Source organism: Formica exsecta, unplaced genomic scaffold (genome assembly GCF_003651465.1).
Source record: "Formica exsecta isolate Colony F162 unplaced genomic scaffold, ASM365146v1 scaffold149, whole genome shotgun sequence".
Taxonomy (NCBI): Eukaryota; Metazoa; Arthropoda; class Insecta; order Hymenoptera; family Formicidae; genus Formica; species Formica exsecta.
This window is the reverse complement of record NW_021848818.1, coordinates 1125931-1149911: the sequence shown is the minus strand read 5'-3', so window position 1 is coordinate 1149911 and position 23981 is coordinate 1125931. Positions and strand designations below refer to the sequence as shown.

At 31.2% G+C, this 23981-nt stretch overlaps 7 protein-coding genes across 14 annotated transcripts; 3 read left to right on the top strand and 4 right to left on the bottom strand.

The window, feature by feature from the left end:
- Positions 1 to 270: 270 nt before the first annotated feature.
- Positions 271 to 4711, bottom strand: LOC115246392 (ras-related protein Ral-a). 3 transcript variants are annotated; one of them, XM_029825188.1, is made up of 6 exons: positions 4585 to 4711; positions 3345 to 3464; positions 2933 to 3141; positions 2609 to 2783; positions 1794 to 1910; positions 1110 to 1178 (listed from the first exon to the last, which is right to left on the bottom strand). In XM_029825188.1, the coding sequence occupies exons 2-5, from the start codon at positions 3447 to 3449 to the stop codon at positions 1794 to 1796; spliced, it is 606 nt and encodes a 201-aa protein (XP_029681048.1). In that variant the 5' UTR covers positions 3450 to 3464; positions 4585 to 4711; the 3' UTR covers positions 1110 to 1178. The 3 variants fall into 3 exon arrangements, with proteins under 3 accessions (XP_029681050.1, XP_029681048.1, XP_029681049.1); XM_029825189.1 differs by lacking the exon at positions 4585 to 4711 and adding an exon at positions 4259 to 4276; XM_029825190.1 differs by lacking the exon at positions 1794 to 1910 and having other exon boundaries at positions 271 to 1178; positions 4585 to 4706.
- On the top strand, positions 4412 to 5896 carry LOC115246399 (peptidyl-tRNA hydrolase 2, mitochondrial-like). 3 transcript variants are annotated; one of them, XM_029825204.1, is made up of 3 exons: positions 4412 to 4576; positions 4982 to 5125; positions 5318 to 5896. In XM_029825204.1, exon 3 carries the CDS (start codon positions 5445 to 5447, stop codon positions 5856 to 5858), a length of 414 nt encoding a protein of 137 aa, XP_029681064.1. In that variant the 5' UTR covers positions 4412 to 4576; positions 4982 to 5125; positions 5318 to 5444; the 3' UTR covers positions 5859 to 5896. The 3 variants fall into 3 exon arrangements, with proteins under 3 accessions (XP_029681064.1, XP_029681066.1, XP_029681065.1); XM_029825205.1 differs by lacking the exon at positions 4412 to 4576 and adding an exon at positions 4710 to 4909; XM_029825206.1 differs by lacking the exon at positions 4982 to 5125 and having other exon boundaries at positions 4440 to 4576.
- Positions 5897 to 6768: 872 nt separating this feature from the next.
- Positions 6769 to 8465, top strand: LOC115246397 (peptidyl-tRNA hydrolase 2, mitochondrial-like). Of its 2 annotated transcripts, XM_029825198.1 has the most exons (3): positions 7277 to 7476; positions 7549 to 7692; positions 7887 to 8464. In XM_029825198.1, exon 3 carries the CDS (start codon positions 8014 to 8016, stop codon positions 8425 to 8427), a length of 414 nt encoding a protein of 137 aa, XP_029681058.1. In that variant the 5' UTR covers positions 7277 to 7476; positions 7549 to 7692; positions 7887 to 8013; the 3' UTR covers positions 8428 to 8464. The 2 variants fall into 2 exon arrangements, with proteins under 2 accessions (XP_029681059.1, XP_029681058.1); XM_029825199.1 differs by lacking the exons at positions 7277 to 7476; positions 7549 to 7692 and adding an exon at positions 6769 to 7143 and having other exon boundaries at positions 7887 to 8465.
- A 542-nt stretch (positions 8466 to 9007) lies between these two features.
- On the bottom strand, positions 9008 to 14031 carry LOC115246387 (transmembrane protein 145-like). Its single transcript, XM_029825178.1, has 5 exons — positions 12526 to 14031; positions 11923 to 12430; positions 11431 to 11568; positions 11080 to 11335; positions 9008 to 10992 (listed from the first exon to the last, which is right to left on the bottom strand). The coding sequence occupies exons 1-5, from the start codon at positions 12906 to 12908 to the stop codon at positions 10802 to 10804; spliced, it is 1476 nt and encodes a 491-aa protein (XP_029681038.1). The 5' UTR covers positions 12909 to 14031; the 3' UTR covers positions 9008 to 10801.
- A 484-nt stretch (positions 14032 to 14515) lies between these two features.
- Positions 14516 to 15019, bottom strand: LOC115246395 (histone H3). Its single transcript, XM_029825196.1, has one exon. It carries the CDS (start codon positions 14961 to 14963, stop codon positions 14553 to 14555), a length of 411 nt encoding a protein of 136 aa, XP_029681056.1. The 5' UTR covers positions 14964 to 15019; the 3' UTR covers positions 14516 to 14552.
- Positions 15020 to 16256: 1237 nt separating this feature from the next.
- Positions 16257 to 17965, top strand: LOC115246398 (cytochrome c oxidase assembly factor 4 homolog, mitochondrial-like). 3 transcript variants are annotated; one of them, XM_029825203.1, is made up of 3 exons: positions 16257 to 16643; positions 17049 to 17192; positions 17387 to 17961. In XM_029825203.1, the coding sequence occupies exons 2-3, from the start codon at positions 17091 to 17093 to the stop codon at positions 17489 to 17491; spliced, it is 207 nt and encodes a 68-aa protein (XP_029681063.1). In that variant the 5' UTR covers positions 16257 to 16643; positions 17049 to 17090; the 3' UTR covers positions 17492 to 17961. The 3 variants fall into 3 exon arrangements, with proteins under 3 accessions (XP_029681063.1, XP_029681061.1, XP_029681060.1); XM_029825200.1 differs by lacking the exon at positions 16257 to 16643 and adding an exon at positions 16698 to 16976 and having other exon boundaries at positions 17387 to 17965; XM_029825201.1 differs by lacking the exon at positions 17049 to 17192 and having other exon boundaries at positions 16270 to 16643; positions 17387 to 17965.
- Positions 17966 to 18507: 542 nt separating this feature from the next.
- LOC115246388 (transmembrane protein 145-like) lies at positions 18508 to 23854 on the bottom strand. Its single transcript, XM_029825179.1, has 5 exons — positions 22024 to 23854; positions 21421 to 21928; positions 20929 to 21066; positions 20578 to 20833; positions 18508 to 20490 (listed from the first exon to the last, which is right to left on the bottom strand). Exons 1-5 carry the CDS (start codon positions 22404 to 22406, stop codon positions 20300 to 20302), a joined length of 1476 nt encoding a protein of 491 aa, XP_029681039.1. The 5' UTR covers positions 22407 to 23854; the 3' UTR covers positions 18508 to 20299.
- Positions 23855 to 23981: the final 127 nt, after the last annotated feature.

The window sequence follows — 23981 nt, the reverse complement described above, 5'->3', positions numbered from 1 at the left end:
ATATATAACATTGTATAAAAGATAGAAAAATTATTATTAATGCGCGTTATAACTTGAGTTATAAAATTCGCATTCACACATTTGAGATATCAAACTGTTATACTATAAAAGACTGTAACAAAAATAACTATAAAATAAAATATAGTCATATTAAAACTATATAAAACACACACAGTATATATATACATATATATGTATAAACAAATATTACTTATTTAATTTACAACAGTTTTCGTTGCTTTACAGTGTTATGACTGCTTTATATATTGCAACTTTATTCTATATTAATGAGTAAGTCGAAATATCCAGAATATTTAATCTCATTCACACAATTTCATAATTTTTATTTAACGATTTTTAAACATAATAAAGAGTGCTGAACTCATTGAAGGTTATATATAAATAAGTAATGCAAAGAGGTCAACTTAAGAATGCAATTATTTTATTTCAACATGAATGTAATTACATTATTTGCACAAATAATATATATAGAAAAAGCAAAACAAATAATATTCATTTAAAAAATATATAAATATTATTTACATTTTCAATGTTCTCAAATATATTAACATTATTTATGTTTCAGCACTCTAAGTAATTTTGCAAGTAATCTTGCATGCAATTTTGTGCTATTATAAATCTCACGAAAATTTCGTCTTGTAACTCAAATTATATATCATAGGAATGTATTATATATAGTAATATAATAAGACAAAAGAAATAATAAAAATGTATTGCTATTGAAATNNNTTTTTTTTTTTTTTTAATAATTTCATAAAAAAAGTATAATATTCCTTGAATATTTTGAATAGGAAAACATTTTCGTGAATATATAATATGTATGTATATATATTTATAAATATATTAGAATAAATTGTATATGTGTGTGTGTCTTAAGAGAATTCGAATATATTCTGTATGTGATACAGTGAACAGTAAAGATTAAGAGTGTCAACTCACTGTAAAGTGTCAGAAAACTCTCATTTTTGTATAAATACAATTCTCTTATGCTTAGCTTTCAATTATAGGAGCTGAACTTTTCGTAACACAAGCTACACACTGTTTTAGGTTTGTTATAGCAAGATGCAGCAGTTTGTTTTCTTCTTACGTTCACTCCCATCTCCTTGGTTTTCCTGTGCCTTGCGAGCAGCTATTGCTCGCATTAGATCAAAGAAAACCTGTAACGTTATGCAGTAAATATGTTTTAATTTACTTCTTTGTTTATACTGATGTGCTGAAACTTGCACATTGACGATTACAAACTGAAAGATATAATAGAAAAACTGACTTACATGATAAAACATCATAACGTCATTTGAAAAAAAAGAAAAAAGCACACATGCTTTGCATAAGCTGTGACAAGTTTTACAAGTAAATGTGTGTGTGTGTATATATATATCATTTCACATTCATTTTATATACGAATACTTGTAAATAATTTATTAAATTAATATGGGATTTAAATATCTTAAATATCAATATCAAATTTAAAACAGAGTAAAAATGGAGATATGCAATAAAATATATATATATATTTTGCGGAAATAACTATATCTATTAATATCTTTTAAAAATTGATAATATAATAGTTTAATAATAATTTTCATTGCATATCTTTAATAGCTATACAAAATCAGAAAAATTGCATTGGATTAAACTTAACACACACATTCTGTATACATTTTACATAGATACATCAATTAAAGTTGCCAAAATAAAAAAATGCCATAGTTCTACATATTGTCTCGTAAAAATATAAAATAAAAAATATGGTGCAAGAAAAACCGGCAAACCTATAGAATAATGCACTTCTTTTTCTTCCTCTTGGCACGGTCTTTACCTCGACCATTGCTTGCTGACTTATCTTCAATTTTACGTGACCTTATTTCACGCATCAAGTCGAAAAATACCTGCAAATGTGCAATGGATGCTGTCTCAAAGCTTTAAGGCATATAAAATGTGCAATGTAAAATAAATATTATGTCGTTTATATTTGTAAAAAAAGGAAACAAGAATTGTGTGCACATAAGCAATAGCACAACACATAGTGACATAACAACATGTATACATAGATTGCAGAATTAAGCTTATATAAAAATGCATATTTCGTGCAACTGATTCATACGCCATACATTACATTACATGACATTGGGAGTAAATTGAAAGTAAAAGCAACAAAAAAGAGTGAATGCATCTACCAATTTCAACAATTTAGCTACACATATATTTAAGTATATATATATGTCTTATGTATAATATTTTGTAGTTAAATATATCTAATTTCACATATTGTATTGATATAAAATCTAATTAAAAGAAAAAAACAGTTGATTCCGTATAAAGTTCTCATTTTAATAAAGACAAAACTATATTGGTATATGGGGAGAACAACATCATTATAAACAATTTTAAAAACAATCAAAATTAAAGGGAAATATTAGTTGTTATTTATGAATGTTAATAATTAAGAAATATATATATATCTTATATTATTATATAATATTTATAAACAGTAACATTAGTCTGTGTGTCTTACATACATGATATTATATTAGTCTATAATATTATATAAAAATTATATGTTATACACAGACATACAGTATTTTACCTTGTCCACATTTTCTTTTGTCTTAGCACTTGTTTCCACATAAGGAACACCCCATTGTTGAGATCTTGCTTGAGCTTCAGCTAGACTAACCTTCCTTTTTTCTTGTAAATCACTTTTATTTCCCACTAATAAAAATGGAATGTTCTCGTCATTTTTTACCCTGAGAATTTGTTCTCTATGGAAAAGAAAACAATTTTCTTTTGTTCACATGGAATAAACTAATAAGAAATTATGGAACATGCCACATACTAAAATTTTTTCTAGTAACTAAATATCTAAATATTAAAAGCTAATAAACAATTTTATTAAACTTTATTCATTTACCTAAATTCTTGTGTAGCTTGGAAACTATCATCTTCTGTTATCGAGAATACACAGAGAAACCCTTCTCCACTACGGAAGTAATTGTCTCGAATTGCCGCATAGTCTTCTTGTCCTGCAGTATCTAAGATATCTATTTGTACTTCCTCTCCGTCTAATACAACTTTTTTTCTGTAGGAATCTGCTTTTGTAGGTTCATAATCTTCAACAAACTAATTTTAACATCAGGATTAAAATTTAAAAAAAAAAATTTTTTTTTTATATGAAATGGCTAAAAATATATCTTTTTCTAAAATGTAATATTTATAAATAATACGAACTTAAAAATATAAATAATATAATATAAATTGCATGTTTGTTAAATTAATAATATAAACAAGTATTATATTTATTATAAAAGTACATATGTTTTTACCTCATCGTACATGAACTGTAAAGTAAGAGCAGATTTTCCAACACCTCCACTCCCAACCATTATAACTTTATGCATTGCTTGGGTAGCTCCTGGTTTCTTCGACATTTTTGTGATAATTACCTTCAATTAAGATAAAGTAGCCATTAAATTCCACCATATTTTAAAAGTATATAGTAATAAAATCTTATATTTGCAATAGTCAACAATTCTGATACATGAATGCAATTGTTATAAATAATATGTTTAAATTTATCTACTAATCATAATTATTTTTATATTTTTTTTCTAACAGAGAGTATGCATGTATATATATTCCTATCAACAATAATTGAATAAAATTATAAGTAATTGTATAACAGATACATATCTCTTGCATTTCTTAAAAATATAGAGCGTTTTTTTACGATAATTATCTTAATTAAAGCAGGGCAGGGTTAACAATGGCAGGATATGAGAATTATGTTGTCAGTATGAGAAATCTAAGAGAAGGGTCAAGTATATATAATTTTATGTGAGTATCCATAACGTATCTTATATACTACATAAAAAAATATACACATTGTATATCTTTTCTACACTTAAATTTGTGTGTATATGTGTGTGTGTGTGTGTGTGTTGCAACTAATCTCCAAATACACTAGTCAAATATTAGAAGTGATGTCATCACACATTGTCATGTTATGGAAACCATAAAAAAAAGAACGTAAAATTTACTAATCGAATTAAATTGCACACATTGCAGTTTGTATTACTATCTAAGATTCACTTTGACTTTCGCCCATATAAAAGAGAATCAACGACAAAATAAAAAAAACACAAAGGAAACAAAAAATGCGAAGAACATTTCGCAGAGATTGCTCGTACTGTAACTGTGCTTTAATTCACTTCCTTTTTTCTCAATATTTCTCACTTACGAGGATAATCCGTTATAAGTGATTGTTATAAATAATTGTTATGCGACACGTAAGAACTCGCGTAATGAATCGCTGCGCGATACCCGTCACAACTGTCGAACGATACTAATCGAAATAAAATAAATTAGAAACTTTGTTGCCGAGTCACTTAACGTGAGTAACGAAACAAGGCGGTGCCGTCAGTGCCGTGTTTCCGGACGGATTCCACGAAAAAGCCGGACGCTATTCTTCACCGATATTAGAAATTATCGAACGCTTCGCGTCGACGTCCCGGAAGAGTCTCTCAAACGCGCGATAACGAAGGCGCTGTCTTTCTCGGTAAATACCTTTAAAAATCGTGCAAACGGAATGCCCTGAACGATCCGTACGAATCTTTCTCGCAGTCGTCACACACATTGGTTTACTTTCACGAAACTGGTAGCACTGGCAGGTGTCGCCTCGATCGCTGAATCATCCCATTATTTGTAGCAAATTGTATTCATCGGTGTTTGTAGATACGTAAAATTCGTATAATTTTACGATGATATTTTTTATAAATTAACGTCTTGTAAATGAAATTCAATAAACTCGGGCATCTTTTACAATCTTCCGCTACACTTATTTTGTTTCAATCTGTATTGATCCAAAGACAGATCAAAAATAATTTATGAAGTAATTAACCTTCACTTGCTAGAATTGTGCAAGCGATATTTGATGATTTATTAATATGTATATTTATTCCAGTTGTATAATTCGAATCTTTTTTCATCTAAATATTGATATAATATGATTGCGTCATCAAATACTGATGCTGAAAAAGAAATTGAAGATCCTGTCGAGCGGATGTTAAAAAAGACCGGTTGCGTGGAATTGCATTATCAAGTTCAAGTGTGTTCATTTATAAATGATTGTATCAATATTAATTAACCTTAATTAAAGTCTCAACAATTTTTTTTTTTCTAGAAAATTTTTTGTTCCTAGAAATCAACTGACTGTTATAAATTAAATTTTATTCTTAATTATTAAATTGAATTTTCTAATTATATATTAGAAACGTTTCTATTTCCAAATTCTTTTCAGGAATGTATAGCCGAGCACAGAGATTGGAGGAAATGTCAAAATGAAGTAAAAAAGTTTAAGGAATGTATGGCTGAACATACAAAGCAGCAACAATCAGAACATTAATAATAGGTACCTGAATTTAAAGATGTGGTTGATAAATAGATCTATTAAATCTTTATTTGCTCCTGTTTGGAATGGACAGAATTGTAAAATGGTAATAGTAGTTCGGTCAGATATACCTATGGGAAAAGGTAAAATCGGTGCTCAGTGTGCTCATGCTGCATTAGAATGTTGTCGCCAGACTTTAAACAATGAAAAGAAACAACAAATGTTTCAATCTTGGTTACAAATTGGACAGCCAAAAATTGTTGTCAAAATACCAAATGAAGAGGAGTTATTGATTTTGGCAGATAAAGCTCAACGTGCTGGTTTAATTACTGCCATAATAAAAGATGCTGGTAGGACTCAATTAAAGCCTGGCACAGTCACAGTTGTCGGCATAGGACCAGGATCTAATGAAGTTATTGATAGTCTTACATCGAGATTAAGATTATTATAAATGTATCTTGTAAATAAAAGAAGATATTGTTAAGGAAGAATATTAATAATAATTTTCATAATCTTGAGATACTAAAATACTAAAATAGTTTATATATATAAAATTTCAAACTAGTAAAAAAACCTCCTAATAAAAATTATAGCCCAAAGCTTTGCTATATATATATATATAACAGCTCCACAAAACAATTCTATTTTTCTAATACTTGAAAAAAAGCTGTAATTAAGACATTTCCTATATAAACCAAACAAAAATCATCCTCTACTCACAAAGTATCACTAAATAAGCTCTCTGTCTTTCTTAGTACATTTTTTATATAATTTTGGAAATTATATAATACACAATTATTTAATGTTCACCTGTCACCAAAATAAGGTTATAATTAATGATTTGACTTTAAAAAGACCATTTTGTTTCAAAAAAGGGCATTCATAATGTAAATGAGTTAACTTTTAAGAGTAACAGACTTTAGGGGGATACCGACACTTCTTACTCTGTACATATACATACATATAATCGTATCTATAACTTATATTTTATCTGAGCCTTCTAAAAAAGTACTTAAAATTTTAATCATAACTTTGCCAAATAATATATTTTATAATATATTATCACACACACATACACATGCATACATTAAAGAAGACAACTAAAGAAGTCAAGAATATAGTTTATACTAAAATTGCTTTCATTTAGTGTGGATATCAGAAATATAAATATCACACATAAGGATTTTACCGATCGCATAATCCCATATACATATATATATGCTGAGCATTAAAATATTCTCAAAAGAGTGTACATATACCTAAGTTACAAGATTGAGCACAATAATGGTAAAGAGAATCAACGACAAAATAAAAAAAACACAAAGGAAACAAAAAATGCGAAGAACATTTCGCAGAGATTGCTCGTACTGTAACTGTGCTTTAATTCACTTCCTTTTTTCTCAATATTTCTCACTTACGAGGATAATCCGTTATAAGTGATTGTTATAAATAATTGTTATGCGACACGTAAGAACTCGCGTAATGAATCGCTGCGCGATACCCGTCACAACTGTCGAACGATACTAATCGAAATAAAATAAATTAGAAACTTTGTTGCCGAGTCACTTAACGTGAGTAACGAAACAAGGCGGTGCCGTCAGTGCCGTGTTTCCGGACGGATTCCACGAAAAAGCCGGACGCTATTCTTCACCGATATTAGAAATTATCGAACGCTTCGCGTCGACGTCCCGGAAGAGTCTTTCAAACGCGCGATAACGAAGGCGCTGTCTTTCTCGGTAAATACCTTTAAAAATCGTGCAAACGGAATGCCCTGAACGATCCGTACGAATCTTTCTCGCAGTCGTCACACACATTGGTTTACTTTCACGAAACTGGTAGCACTGGCAGGTGTCGCCTCGATCGCTGAATCATCCCATTATTTGTAGCAAATTGTATTCATCGGTGTTTGTAGATACGTAAAATTCGTATAATTTTACGATGATATTTTTTATAAATTAACGTCTTGTAAATGAAATTCAATAAACTCGGGCATCTTTTACAATCTTCCGCTACACTTATTTTGTTTCAATCTGTATTGATCCAAAGACAGATCAAAAATAATTTATGAAGTAATTAACCTTCACTTGCTAGAATTGTGCAAGCGATATTTGATGATTTATTAATATGTATATTTATTCCAGTTGTATAATTCGAATCTTTTTTCATCTAAATATTGATATAATATGATTGCGTCATCAAATACTGATGCTGAAAAAGAAATTGAAGATCCTGTCGAGCGGATGTTAAAAAAGACCGGTTGCGTGGAATTGCATTATCAAGTTCAAGTGTGTTCATTTATAAATGATTGTATCAATATTAATTAACCTTAATTAAAGTCTCAACAATTTTTTTTTTTCTAGAAAATTTTTTGTTCCTAGAAATCAACTCTGACTGTTATAAATTAAATTTTATTCTTAATTATTAAATTGAATTTTCTAATTATATATTAGAAACGTTTCTATTTCCAAATTCTTTTCAGGAATGTATAGCCGAGCACAGAGATTGGAGGAAATGTCAAAATGAAGTAAAAAAGTTTAAGGAATGTATGGCTGAACATACAAAGCAGCAACAATCAGAACATTAATAATAGGTACCTGAATTTAAAGATGTGGTTGATAAATAGATCTATTAAATCTTTATTTGCTCCTGTTTGGAATGGACAGAATTGTAAAATGGTAATAGTAGTTCGGTCAGATATACCTATGGGAAAAGGTAAAATCGGTGCTCAGTGTGCTCATGCTGCATTAGAATGTTGTCGCCAGACTTTAAACAATGAAAAGAAACAACAAATGTTTCAATCTTGGTTACAAATTGGACAGCCAAAAATTGTTGTCAAAATACCAAATGAAGAGGAGTTATTGATTTTGGCAGATAAAGCTCAACGTGCTGGTTTAATTACTGCCATAATAAAAGATGCTGGTAGGACTCAATTAAAGCCTGGCACAGTCACAGTTGTCGGCATAGGACCAGGATCTAATGAAGTTATTGATAGTCTTACATCGAGATTAAGATTATTATAAATGTATCTTGTAAATAAAAGAAGATATTGTTAAGGAAGAATATTAATAATAATTTTCATAATCTTGAGATACTAAAATACTAAAATAGTTTATATATATAAAATTTCAAACTAGTAAAAAAACCTCCTAATAAAAATTATAGCCCAAAGCTTTGCTATATATATATATATAACAGCTCCACAAAACAATTCTATTTTTCTAATACTTGAAAAAAAGCTGTAATTAAGACATTTCCTATATAAACCAAACAAAAATCATCCTCTACTCACAAAGTATCACTAAATAAGCTCTCTGTCTTTCTTAGTACATTTTTTATATAATTTTGGAAATTATATAATACACAATTATTTAATGTTCACCTGTCACCAAAATAAGGTTATAATTAATGATTTGACTTTAAAAAGACCATTTTGTTTCAAAAAAGGGCATTCATAATGTAAATGAGTTAACTTTTAAGAGTAACAGACTTTAGGGGGATACCGACACTTCTTACTCTGTACATATACATACATATAATCGTATCTATAACTTATATTTTATCTGAGCCTTCTAAAAAAGTACTTAAAATTTTAATCATAACTTTGCCAAATAATATATTTTATAATATATTATCACACACACATACACATGCATACATTAAAGAAGACAACTAAAGAAGTCAAGAATATAGTTTATACTAAAATTGCTTTCATTTAGTGTGGATATCAGAAATATAAATATCACACATAAGGATTTTACCGATCGCATAATCCCATATACATATATATATGCTGAGCATTAAAATATTCTCAAAAGAGTGTACATATACCTAAGTTACAAGATTGAGCACAATAATGGTATGACAGAAAAACGTGTTTGTAACTAGCATAAATTTATATATCCGATCTTTTCAAACAAATACAATAATTAATATTCTCTCTCGACTAATGCAACATTGAATTACTTGAATAAAATCAGAAATAATTTATATATAAATACTTTTGTATTTTGATATATAATATTATTATATTTGAAAAGTATGCAACTAATAACTGCATTGACAATGAAATTTTGAAAAAAAGATAAAAACTAAACACTCTCTATAAAATTACATTGAATAAGAGTGGATATATAAAAATTTTGGTATACAAAAATGTTCTAATAATATCAGTTTTTAACTATAGTTTCTTTGGTCAATTTACAAAAGATTTTTCCTCAATTGAAACGTCGACAGAAGTCATCATTTGTTTTATCTTCCCAATTTTTAATATTTTAAGTTATTTTTATCTAAATTTCAAATTCTACTATAGTCCTGAAGAAAATAATTTCATTATCTGTCCAATTTCAATCATTAATTATTCAAATTGGTAACATGCATTGGCCAAAAAGTCTATACTTAAAAGAACATGATAATTTTAGAATATCTTGTACAGATTGCACTCTACTAATAATACATAAATCAATATAACTTTTTATACATATACATTATAATTATGTGTTCAACTTTTAAACCACTTAACTACAATCAAAATGTTATGAAAATTATATAAGTTTTATTTACCATCATTCTTGTTCAAGCACACATTGTAATATTGTTCGTATAGAGTAGACATGGAATAATTACAAGATAATGACAAGTAATGAAGAATTAAACAATGATATAAAAATGTATATACCTTACTATAAAATTCAATTTTCAATAATTTTTTATATATACAATATAATGTATTGTAGGATTCTTTATATAACCGAAATTATATAGAAAGGCTGGAAAATGAATTATGTATAAAGTTCAAGATTTTGAATATGATATGAGTAAGTAAAATTGCTATTTGGAGAAAACACTCGCACGATAAGTTTCGAAGACAATGTATTATTATATATAATAAATTTTACATTCTATGTAATTATATATATATATATATATAAATCAGTTTGTTATCTGCTTGTAAATGTCAGCAACATAATGTAAGAATATACATCAATATTATCAAGATTAGATGCATATTAATATATCATTCTTCAAATGAGTAAATATTTAATATTTAATTTTTTTTTCTTTATACATATATACAAAATTGCTAAGAATAAAATTCATGCTTTACTTGGTTTCCCATATATAAAATTGAAAATTGTGATAGTCACATATACTCATATCATACTCATCAGTTACTCACCAGCTGTATTATTTATTAACTTCATATCACATAGCCGAATTTGAGGATCGCTATACTTCTAATTATAAGATGTGTATAATATCTCACAGTTCAATAGCACATATTAGAATATTATCCATTCTATTAAACTGACCATTTGGCAAATGTACATCACATCATTCGTAATTAGAAACTTCGTGTTTATCATTGTTTAATATTATACCTTCAATGGACGAGTATTAAGTGATTATTTTACTGAGTTCTGGCGGTTCTACATAATTATTTAATACATGCGGCGCTTCGTTAAATTCATCCAGTTCATCACCGTTGTCCGCACCTTGCGCAAGTAGAAAGTACTGTTCACTTCTGGTGGGCCATAATAAATGAGCCATTACACAATAAGCAAAACAGTCTGCTGAGTATGTTATGCCTATAAAGAACAATGTGTAAAAAATATGAAAAAGGATATTATTAAAAATAAATTTTGATATAGATAAATTTTATAAATTTTATTTACCTAATAATAGTTTAAACCTCCACAGCGCGCTCACTTGAAGCGCTATAAGTGCTATAATGGGTAAATATATGAACCAAACTAATGATGATGCACCAAAATGAAGGAGAAAATTCAATTTTTGAGTATTATGCTCGTATGTCATGGTGTTTCTAAGTTCATACAGAAACCATACCATTATGGCACTTCGGAATAACAATATGAACCATCCTGGCCAGGTTTGATATTCGTCTATGTCTTCAATAATGTCAACTTCCGTCTGAAAATAAAATTTTGTATGTTAACAAAATAAAATTTACATATTTATTGCAAATGCGCGATATACATATAAATAATAAAGTATGTGATAGTTACCATATTCCATACATATAACAAGATGTGAACAACCCCATAACAAAACCATATCGCAAACACCAATGGTTTCCATGTTAATTCCATTCTCGTTACTGCCCATCCTTTGGCAAGTAAGAGCAATAATAACATAAATGACGTCTAAAAATATAAAAATAATTTAGTATTAAGGTTGAATGTACACATATTGCTATCCTTCCAAAAATTGCTATATAGTTTTTAAGTTTTTTAAACAAAAATATTTACACCAATTGTTCATATAAATCAATCATCAAATCATTTTATTATGCAACATTTAATTATATTATTAAGAATAAATTATAAACTACTATTAAGGTCTTTTAACAAACTTGTGAAGAATTAATTATATTAAAGGATGCATCAATATTACATAGAATATATTAGATTGTTTGATTTTATATGTACAACATTATACAATTTACATTATACATATATAGAGAGCGTATAATCTTCACAATAAAATATTTTCCTTACCCGTGATAGGATATCAAAAATATCACCTGCAACTTCTAATTGCTCATAGCCCACTCCATCTAGTGCAAATTTCAATACGTGTATCAAGATTAAACATATTGCCACAAATTCTAATAATAAACTAGCAGTGAACAATCTTGTTACAGGATGCTTTTGCAATCTTACTGCATACAACTGCAGTGGCACTAATATGATGTAACACAGAAAAAACAATAAGTATAGCTCCATAGTATCCTGTCTGTCATAGGAGAACTGATAAGTCAAACTGTTTAGGCCACTGATGTTCGGATTGCCATTTACTAGCCAGATATCATATTTTAACTCATCATCTTTGCTATAATGCTCCCACTGACAGGTTGTTCTGTTTCTGTAGCATGCAACCAGGCTCATATACCAAAATCGTGGTTGCCAGAAATCCTGTATGACATATGTGAATTGATGTCCCTTTACAATATTCCATACAGAGTCTTCGTCCGGACACAATTTATCTCGAGGACACGGGACTCGCCTTCAAGAATGCAAAGTTATTATACTATGTACATCGTGCAAACTAAAAAATGCAAGTGACAAATGAGATTTCATATCTCACATTATACTACATACCTCAGGAAATCTTGACCTTCCTCGTTGCAGTGCGGATCGTAGGAACTCTTTTTCAACGTATTGAACATGTAGGTGCACGCGGTGCTCTTGTCCATCAGCGTGCGATTACCGTAATACTCGAGGAAATGACCGCGATCCAATATCGCCAGGGTGATCGGTACGTCGAAGTCCGATGTCGCGGTCACATTGCCGAATATATAACCGTACGAGTCTTTTTGCCGATGACGGTCGGTCTTCTGGAAGCCGAACTTTATGAGGAAACGGAAGAACTCTGTCGCCTTGAATGTACCGGTGATGTGCGTGGAGTGCGCGTAGTCCGGCTGCAGTGACAGACAGAGCAGCCACATGCACAGGACGTGCACCAACCGCCGATGGGCGGTCATTTTTCAGCGCGGACACGGCACTCGGACCTGTTCCCCTCGTCCCTCGTTCGTCGTCAAGAATCGACGACGAACACCCTCAACATTTTACCGCACGATATCGCGCACCACAGCTGTTACCGTACGTCATGTGACCGAATACTTGACCGGCCAGTCCACGAATACTTCCCTCATCGAAACGCGACGAGACCTTCGCGACACTTCCGCCGTTGCGACATTCTCGTCTTGTTGTCGTCGTTTTATTACCGCCGACTATCCGCGGAAACGTCACTGTTAGCACGCGGAGAGAACGTTAATGACCCGTCGTGATGTGTACTCTCCCTCGCGTTTTGAACTCGCCTTTTCCTATCGATTTTCCCCACCCAAACAGACGGTCCGCTCGGAGGAGAAATTGTTCGTCTGACATCGCCTGGTGGATTCTCCTTGCGGGGACACGGTGCACGTTCCCGAACTGCCGTACGTTAAGAAATCACGGGGAGAGAGAAGGGAGAGAGAAAGAAGAGAGAGGGAGGGCGAAAAGAGAGAGAAGTTTTAAATACATCAGCAAACACGACTGACTGACGATCAAGTTAACTGTGATGCGCGAATTCGCTGCGAGTTTTTTTCCATCACCAGAACGAGTCTTGCCAGTTGTCAAAAATATATTTTTATTATATAATACGAGGCGATGAAGAGCACGATGATATTGAATATGTGTGTATTACGATGTGATTTAATCCGGCGATTAATTGTGAAAATTTCTTGATATAATAACCGATTATTATTGAATATATTTCTTATTCCGTTTGCGATAATAATAATAAATTATTAAGATTTTTTTTTTCATTTGCATAGATAAGAGACAACGTTTCAAAAACATCATAAATATCCATATGTAGGAACGCAAGTAGATTTGTTTTCAGAATAAGAATGATTCAAATTTTCAAGGAATTGATCATTTACATATAAATGCTATCGGATTTGTTTAATTTAAGATTAACTGATCGTATCTTCTTGTGTGATGAGATTATAATTATCATAAAGCATACTTAAGCGGTTTTAGCGCGCTTCTATGATACAACTTGGCAAGCTTAATCATCTCTCATTTTATGTAAATTTTTCTTCGAAAAACAGGAAAATGATTAGCTATTTTATCGTTTGTTACATGCAAGTTTATGAAGATGCTACACACACGCAGCAACACATTAAAATACTCGAGTTACTCAATCCGTATCATAAAAGCGCGCTAAAACTATATGTCATTTATAAAAGTGCGTCAACCAGCGCAAACGTCATTCTTGCCTTTCATCATATATTCTATATACTATAAAAATCATAATGCGTTTTTACATTTGGTAAAATCCTATCTATTGTATTGTATGATTTCTATTGATACATCAGAAATAAATATTCTGATATTCATAAATTTGCATAATGGACTAAAAAAAAAAACATGATTTATATTGAAAATAGAATGTTGTAAAAGAAAATGTAAATTAATTTTTATTTACAATATGAATTGTAGATATTAGTATTAATTTAAAACCATTTTTTGCAAATAATAAATCAAATATATACCAAAGGTTGATATATGAAAGCGTAAGATTGATGTTCCTCCGTAAGAGAATTTTTGGCCCTGAAAAGGGCCGATTTTTTAAGAAAATGGATTCAAGCACGCTCTCCACGAATTCGGCGAGCTAACTGAATATCCTTGGGCATGATGGTAACTCTTTTGGCGTGAATAGCACAGAGATTGGTGTCTTCAAACAGTCCGACGAGGTAAGCCTCGCTCGCTTCTTGCAAGGCCATAACGGCCGAGCTTTGAAAACGAAGATCGGTCTTGAAATCCTGTGCGATCTCACGAACCAATCGCTGGAACGGGAGTTTGCGAATCAGCAATTCCGTACTCTTCTGATAACGGCGGATTTCACGAAGAGCAACAGTTCCAGGACGATAACGATGCGGCTTCTTCACGCCTCCAGTTGCGGGCGCACTCTTACGCGCCGCTTTTGTTGCCAACTGTTTACGCGGGGCTTTGCCACCGGTCGACTTGCGAGCAGTTTGCTTAGTTCTTGCCATGTTGAGCAGATCCGAACACAACAGCGAGCTATAGCGGTATAGCGGTCCGTGCGAGATGCCTCGCTTATATATTGTAGCCGTCCCGTTTGCAAACTGCTGATTGGCTGGCGGAACAGTGGTGGGGATGCATAAACTGCGCATAAGTTCTACATTACGATCCTAGATGGCGGTTGATGTTACAATATGTGTCACTCGGTGTCACTTCGTCAATTGACGCTGGCCAACGCGCATCTCTCTCTCTTCTATTGAATGCTGGTAATTTAAAAATTGTAATGGCACTCGCGCGAGTTTTATGGCACGCGTGTCGAGCCAACGCATCGCAGTCAGCTGATTTCGCTTCATTTCGAATTACACACATCCGTATATTCTGATTTTCATGCATTCGAATGAGTTATAATAATCATAACGGTCTGCGTTTCTCATTACATTAATTACTCTTATTATTACAGTGATGTTGGTCATTGACTATTGATACGACGGCATGCAATTGTTTCCATCTCCGTAGTAACTTGATAAAAAAAAAAAGAATCGTTACATTCTCTTGGATATAGGATGTAATGCAAAGTATCTGCCATAAATTGATTAATCCTGGCAAGAGAGAAAAAAGATTAGAAAGAGGAAAAGCTAAAGCCCGTATCAGACTACACATTGAAGATTGAAATTTGACCGATCAGCGCAAAGAAATTTTAGTTCCTTTTGTTCTGACTGGTCAAATTCCAATCTTTACTCTTCAATTTTCAATACGTGTGATACGGACTTTACGGGCATTTTTACATGATGACAAGCGCGGCTCACTTGATGCTCCAAATGCTCCAAATACGTCCAGGAAGCGCGGTGTAAAAACGCCTATAAAATCGCACAAAATCCAACGTGGAAGAATTTATAATGCCAACTGAATATTTTTTTTTTAATCTAAAGTATAAAATTATCAAATCACTCATCTTTATTTAATGAACATGAACATTGCCAACTTGATAAATTTACTTGACTTGACTTAAATAATAACGAAAAGAGGCAAAATATACATTTTACAATGAGCTGCTTCTTTTAAAACTTAAAGAATATCTCTCGTATATATTTTCAGAACAATTATTATAATAGTTTACGATAAGAAACTAATCTGTTGCAAGTATTTATTTTAATAGGAAGAAAAGAGCGAATAAATCCAACTCGCAAAAATTCTCTACAATCTATTTTTAAACATAATTTTTATTAAATAGATTAATAGTAATTAAAGAGAATCAACGACAAAATAAAAAAAACACAAAGGAAACAAAAAATGCGAAGAACATTTCGCAGAGATTGCTCGTACTGTAACTGTGCTTTAATTCACTTCCTTTTTTCTCAATATTTCTCACTTACGAGGATAATCCGTTATAAGTGATTGTTATAAATAATTGTTATGCGACACGTAAGAACTCGCGTAATGAATCGCTGCGCGATACCCGTCACAACTGTCGAACGATACTAATCGAAATAAAATAAATTAGAAACTTTGTTGCCGAGTCACTTAACGTGAGTAACGAAACAAGGCGGTGCCGTCAGTGCCGTGTTTCCGGACGGATTCCACGAAAAAGCCGGACGCTATTCTTCACCGATATTAGAAATTATCGAACGCTTCGCGTCGACGTCCCGGAAGAGTCTTTCAAACGCGCGATAACGAAGGCGCTGTCTTTCTCGGTAAATACCTTTAAAAATCGTGCAAACGGAATGCCCTGAACGATCCGTACGAATCTTTCTCGCAGTCGTCACACACATTGGTTTACTTTCACGAAACTGGTAGCACTGGCAGGTGTCGCCTCGATCGCTGAATCATCCCATTATTTGTAGCAAATTGTATTCATCGGTGTTTGTAGATACGTAAAATTCGTATAATTTTACGATGATATTTTTTATAAATTAACGTCTTGTAAATGAAATTCAATAAACTCGGGCATCTTTTACAATCTTCCGCTACACTTATTTTGTTTCAATCTGTATTGATCCAAAGACAGATCAAAAATAATTTATGAAGTAATTAACCTTCACTTGCTAGAATTGTGCAAGCGATATTTGATGATTTATTAATATGTATATTTATTCCAGTTGTATAATTCGAATCTTTTTTCATCTAAATATTGATATAATATGATTGCGTCATCAAATACTGATGCTGAAAAAGAAATTGAAGATCCTGTCGAGCGGATGTTAAAAAAGACCGGTTGCGTGGAATTGCATTATCAAGTTCAAGTGTGTTCATTTATAAATGATTGTATCAATATTAATTAACCTTAATTAAAGTCTCAACAATTTTTTTTTTTCTAGAAAATTTTTTGTTCCTAGAAATCAACTCTGACTGTTATAAATTAAATTTTATTCTTAATTATTAAATTGAATTTTCTAATTATATATTAGAAACGTTTCTATTTCCAAATTCTTTTCAGGAATGTATAGCCGAGCACAGAGATTGGAGGAAATGTCAAAATGAAGTAAAAAAGTTTAAGGAATGTATGGCTGAACATACAAAGCAGCAACAATCAGAACATTAATAATAGGTACCTGAATTTAAAGATGTGGTTGATAAATAGATCTATTAAATCTTTATTTGCTCCTGTTTGGAATGGACAGAATTGTAAAATGGTAATAGTAGTTCGGTCAGATATACCTATGGGAAAAGGTAAAATCGGTGCTCAGTGTGCTCATGCTGCATTAGAATGTTGTCGCCAGACTTTAAACAATGAAAAGAAACAACAAATGTTTCAATCTTGGTTACAAATTGGACAGCCAAAAATTGTTGTCAAAATACCAAATGAAGAGGAGTTATTGATTTTGGCAGATAAAGCTCAACGTGCTGGTTTAATTACTGCCATAATAAAAGATGCTGGTAGGACTCAATTAAAGCCTGGCACAGTCACAGTTGTCGGCATAGGACCAGGATCTAATGAAGTTATTGATAGTCTTACATCGAGATTAAGATTATTATAAATGTATCTTGTAAATAAAAGAAGATATTGTTAAGGAAGAATATTAATAATAATTTTCATAATCTTGAGATACTAAAATACTAAAATAGTTTATATATATAAAATTTCAAACTAGTAAAAAAACCTCCTAATAAAAATTATAGCCCAAAGCTTTGCTATATATATATATATAACAGCTCCACAAAACAATTCTATTTTTCTAATACTTGAAAAAAAGCTGTAATTAAGACATTTCCTATATAAACCAAACAAAAATCATCCTCTACTCACAAAGTATCACTAAATAAGCTCTCTGTCTTTCTTAGTACATTTTTTATATAATTTTGGAAATTATATAATACACAATTATTTAATGTTCACCTGTCACCAAAATAAGGTTATAATTAATGATTTGACTTTAAAAAGACCATTTTGTTTCAAAAAAGGGCATTCATAATGTAAATGAGTTAACTTTTAAGAGTAACAGACTTTAGGGGGATACCGACACTTCTTACTCTGTACATATACATACATATAATCGTATCTATAACTTATATTTTATCTGAGCCTTCTAAAAAAGTACTTAAAATTTTAATCATAACTTTGCCAAATAATATATTTTATAATATATTATCACACACACATACACATGCATACATTAAAGAAGACAACTAAAGAAGTCAAGAATATAGTTTATACTAAAATTGCTTTCATTTAGTGTGGATATCAGAAATATAAATATCACACATAAGGATTTTACCGATCGCATAATCCCATATACATATATATATGCTGAGCATTAAAATATTCTCAAAAGAGTGTACATATACCTAAGTTACAAGATTGAGCACAATAATGGTATGACAGAAAAACGTGTTTGTAACTAGCATAAATTTATATATCCGATCTTTTCAAACAAATACAATAATTAATATTCTCTCTCGAGACTAATGCAACATTGAATTACTTGAATAAAATCAGAAATAATTTATATATAAATACTTTTGTATTTTGATATATAATATTATTATATTTGAAAAGTATGCAACTAATAACTGCATTGACAATGAAATTTTGAAAAAAAGATAAAAACTAAACACTCTCTATAAAATTACATTGAATAAGAGTGGATATATAAAAATTTTGGTATACAAAAATGTTCTAATAATATCAGTTTTTAACTATAGTTTCTTTGGTCAATTTACAAAAGATTTTTCCTCAATTGAAACGTCGACAGAAGTCATCATTTGTTTTATCTTCCCAATTTTTAATATTTTAAGTTATTTTTATCTAAATTTCAAATTCTACTATAGTCCTGAAGAAAATAATTTCATTATCTGTCCAATTTCAATCATTAATTATTCAAATTGGTAACATGCATTGGCCAAAAAGTCTATACTTAAAAGAACATGATAATTTTAGAATATCTTGTACAGATTGCACTCTACTAATAATACATAAATCAATATAACTTTTTATACATATACATTATAATTATGTGTTCAACTTTTAAACCACTTAACTACAATCAAAATGTTATGAAAATTATATAAGTTTTATTTACCATCATTCTTGTTCAAGCACACATTGTAATATTGTTCGTATAGAGTAGACATGGAATAATTACAAGATAATGACAAGTAATGAAGAATTAAACAATGATATAAAAATGTATATACCTTACTATAAAATTCAATTTTCAATAATTTTTTATATATACAATATAATGTATTGTAGGATTCTTTATATAACCGAAATTATATAGAAAGGCTGGAAAATGAATTATGTTTAAAGTTCAAGATTTTGAATATGATATGAGTAAGTAAAATTGCTATTTGGAGAAAACACTCGCACGATAAGTTTCGAAGACAATGTATTATTATATATAATAAATTTTACATTCTATGTAATTATATATATATATATAAATCAGTTTGTTATCTGCTTGTAAATGTCAGCAACATAATGTAAGAATATACATCAATATTATCAAGATTAGATGCATATTAATATATCATTCTTCAAATGAGTAAATATTTAATATTTAATTTTTTTTTCTTTATACATATATACAAAATTGCTAAGAATAAAATTCATGCTTTACTTGGTTTCCCATATATAAAATTGAAAATTGTGATAGTAACATATACTCATATCATACTCATCAGTTACTCACCAGCTGTATTATTTATTAACTTCATATCACATAGCCGAATTTGAGGATCGCTATACTTCTAATTATAAGATGTGTACAATATCTCACAGTTCAATAGCACATATTAGAATATTATCCATTCTATTAAACTGACCATTTGGCAAATGTACATCACATCATTCGTAATTAGAAACTTCGTGTTTATCATTGTTTAATATTATACCTTCAATGGACGAGTATTAAGTGATTATTTTACTGAGTTCTGGCGGTTCTACATAATTATTTAATACATGCGGCGCTTCGTTAAATTCATCCAGTTCATCACCGTTGTCCGCACCTTGCGCAAGTAGAAAGTACTGTTCACTTCTGGTGGGCCATAATAAATGAGCCATTACACAATAAGCAAAACAGTCTGCTGAGTATGTTATGCCTATAAAGAACAATGTGTAAAAAATATGAAAAAGGATATTATTAAAAATAAATTTTGATATAGATAAATTTTATAAATTTTATTTACCTAATAATAGTTTAAACCTCCACAGCGCGCTCACTTGAAGCGCTATAAGTGCTATAATGGGTAAATATATGAACCAAACTAATGATGATGCACCAAAATGAAGGAGAAAATTCAATTTTTGAGTATTATGCTCGTATGTCATGGTGTTTCTAAGTTCATACAGAAACCATACCATTATGGCACTTCGGAATAACAATATGAACCATCCTGGCCAGGTTTGATATTCGTCTATGTCTTCAATAATGTCAACTTCCGTCTGAAAATAAAATTTTGTATGTTAACAAAATAAAATTTACATATTTATTGCAAATGCGCGATATACATATAAATAATAAAGTATGTGATAGTTACCATATTCCATACATATAACAAGATGTGAACAACCCCATAACAAAACCATATCGCAAACACCAATGGTTTCCATGTTAATTCCATTCTCGTTACTGCCCATCCTTTGGCAAGTAAGAGCAATAATAACATAAATGACGTCTAAAAATATAAAAATAATTTAGTATTAAGGTTGAATGTACACATATTGCTATCCTTCCAAAAATTGCTATATAGTTTTTAAGTTTTTTAAACAAAAATATTTACACCAATTGTTCATATAAATCAATCATCAAATCATTTTATTATGCAACATTTAATTATATTATTAAGAATAAATTATAAACTACTATTAAGGTCTTTTAACAAACTTGTGAAGAATTAATTATATTAAAGGATGCATCAATATTACATAGAATATATTAGATTGTTTGATTTTATATGTACAACATTATACAATTTACATTATACATATATAGAGAGCGTATAATCTTCACAATAAAATATTTTCCTTACCCGTGATAGGATATCAAAAATATCACCTGCAACTTCTAATTGCTCATAGCCCACTCCATCTAGTGCAAATTTCAATACGTGTATCAAGATTAAACATATTGCCACAAATTCTAATAATAAACTAGCAGTGAACAATCTTGTTACAGGATGCTTTTGCAATCTTACTGCATACAACTGCAGTGGCACTAATATGATGTAACACAGAAAAAACAATAAGTATAGCTCCATAGTATCCTGTCTGTCATAGGAGAACTGATAAGTCAAACTGTTTAGGCCACTGATGTTCGGATTGCCATTTACTAGCCAGATATCATATTTTAACTCATCATCTTTGCTATAATGCTCCCACTGACAGGTTGTTCTGTTTCTGTAGCATGCAACCAGGCTCATATACCAAAATCGTGGTTGCCAGAAATCCTGTATGACATATGTGAATTGATGTCCCTTTACAATATTCCATACAGAGTCTTCGTCCGGACACAATTTATCTCGAGGACACGGGACTCGCCTTCAAGAATGCAAAGTTATTATACTATGTACATCGTGCAAACTAAAAAATGCAAGTGACAAATGAGATTTCATATCTCACATTATACTACATACCTCAGGAAATCTTGACCTTCCTCGTTGCAGTGCGGATCGTAGGAACTCTTTTTCAACGTATTGAACATGTAGGTGCACGCGGTGCTCTTGTCCATCAGCGTGCGATTACCGTAATACTCGAGGAAATGACCGCGATCCAATATCGCCAGGGTGATCGGTACGTCGAAGTCCGATGTCGCGGTCACATTGCCGAATATATAACCGTACGAGTCTTTTTGCCGATGACGGTCGGTCTTCTGGAAGCCGAACTTTATGAGGAAACGGAAGAACTCTGTCGCCTTGAATGTACCGGTGATGTGCGTGGAGTGCGCGTAGTCCGGCTGCAGTGACAGACAGAGCAGCCACATGCACAGGACGTGCACCAACCGCCGATGGGCGGTCATTTTTCAGCGCGGACACGGCACTCGGACCTGTTCCCCTCGTCCCTCGTTCGTCGTCAAGAATCGACGACGAACACCCTCAACATTTTACCGCACGATATCGCGCACCACAGCTGTTACCGTACGTCATGTGACCGAATACTTGACCGGCCAGTCCACGAATACTTCCCTCATCGAAACGCGACGAGACCTTCGCGACACTTCCGCCGTTGCGACATTCTCGTCTTGTTGTCGTCGTTTTATTACCGCCGACTATCCGCGGAAACGTCACTGTTAGCACGCGGAGAGAACGTTAATGACCCGTCGTGATGTGTACTCTCCCTCGCGTTTTGAACTCGCCTTTTCCTATCGATTTTCCCCACCCAAACAGACGGTCCGCTCGGAGGAGAAATTGTTCGTCTGACATCGCCTGGTGGATTCTCCTTGCGGGGACACGGTGCACGTTCCCGAACTGCCGTACGTTAAGAAATCACGGGGAGAGAGAAGGGAGAGAGAAAGAAGAGAGAGGGAGGGCGAAAAGAGAGAGAAGTTTTAAATACATCAGCAAACACGACTGACTGACGATCAAGTTAACTGTGATGCGCGAATTCGCTGCGAGTTTTTTTCCATCACCAGAACGAGTCTTGCCAGTTGTCAAAAATATATTTTTATTATATAATACGAGGCGATGAAGAGCACGATGATATTGAATATGTGTGTATTACGATGTGATTTAATCCGGCGATTAATTGTGAAAATTTCTTGATATAATAACCGATTATTATTGAATATATTTCTTATTCCGTTTGCGATAATAATAATAAATTATTAAGATTTTTTTTTTCATTTGCATAGATAAGAGACAACGTTTCAAAAACATCATAAATATCCATATGTAGGAACGCAAGTAGATTTGTTTTCAGAATAAGAATGATTCAAATTTTCAAGGAATTGATCATTTACATATAAATGCTATCGGATTTGTTTAATTTAAGATTAACTGATCGTATCTTCTTGTGTGATGAGATTATAATTATCATAAAGCATACTTAAGCGGTTTTAGCGCGCTTCTATGATACAACTTGGCAAGCTTAATCATCTCTCATTTTATGTAAATTTTTCTTCGAAAAACAGGAAAATGATTAGCTATTTTATCGTTTGTTACATGCAAGTTTATGAAGATGCTACACACACGCAGCAACACATTAAAATACTCGAGTTACTCAATCCGTATCATAAAAGCGCGCTAAAACTATATGTCATTTATAAAAGTGCGTCAACCAGCGCAAACGTCATTCTTGCCTTTCATCATATATTCTATATACTATAAAAATCATAATGCGTTTTTACATTTGGTAAAATCCTATCTATTGTATTGTATGATTTCTATTGATACATCAGAAATAAATATTCTGATATTCATAAATTTGCATAATGGACTAAAAAAAAAAACATGATTTATATTGAAAATAGAATGTTGTAAAAGAAAATGTAAATTAATTTTTATTTACAATATGAATTGTAGATATTAGTATTAATTTAAAACCATTTTTTGCAAATAATAAATCAAATATATACCAAAGGTTGATATATGAAAGC

Coding starts and splice junctions, on each gene's coding strand:
- LOC115246392 (XM_029825188.1), bottom strand. CDS start 3,449: ATGTCGAAGAAACCAGGAGCTACCCAAGCAATGCATAAAGTTATAATG. Junction 2,784..2,932: donor CAAGCTACACAAGAATTTAG/GTAAATGAATAA, acceptor TCTTTTCCATAG/AGAACAAATTCTCAGGGTAA. Junction 1,911..2,608: donor CAAAAGAAAATGTGGACAAG/GTAAAATACTGT, acceptor GCACATTTGCAG/GTATTTTTCGACTTGATGCG.
- LOC115246399 (XM_029825204.1), top strand. CDS start 5,445: ATGTGGTTGATAAATAGATCTATTAAATCTTTATTTGCTCCTGTTTGG.
- LOC115246397 (XM_029825199.1), top strand. CDS start 8,014: ATGTGGTTGATAAATAGATCTATTAAATCTTTATTTGCTCCTGTTTGG.
- LOC115246387 (XM_029825178.1), bottom strand. CDS start 12,908: ATGACCGCCCATCGGCGGTTGGTGCACGTCCTGTGCATGTGGCTGCTC. Junction 12,431..12,525: donor GAAGGTCAAGATTTCCTGAG/GTATGTAGTATA, acceptor GCATTCTTGAAG/GCGAGTCCCGTGTCCTCGAG. Junction 10,993..11,079: donor GAGGTTTAAACTATTATTAG/GTAAATAAAATT, acceptor TGTTCTTTATAG/GCATAACATACTCAGCAGAC.
- LOC115246395 (XM_029825196.1), bottom strand. CDS start 14,963: ATGGCAAGAACTAAGCAAACTGCTCGCAAGTCGACCGGTGGCAAAGCC.
- LOC115246398 (XM_029825201.1), top strand. CDS start 17,514: ATGTGGTTGATAAATAGATCTATTAAATCTTTATTTGCTCCTGTTTGG.
- LOC115246388 (XM_029825179.1), bottom strand. CDS start 22,406: ATGACCGCCCATCGGCGGTTGGTGCACGTCCTGTGCATGTGGCTGCTC. Junction 20,834..20,928: donor TGTTATATGTATGGAATATG/GTAACTATCACA, acceptor TTTTATTTTCAG/ACGGAAGTTGACATTATTGA. Junction 20,491..20,577: donor GAGGTTTAAACTATTATTAG/GTAAATAAAATT, acceptor TGTTCTTTATAG/GCATAACATACTCAGCAGAC.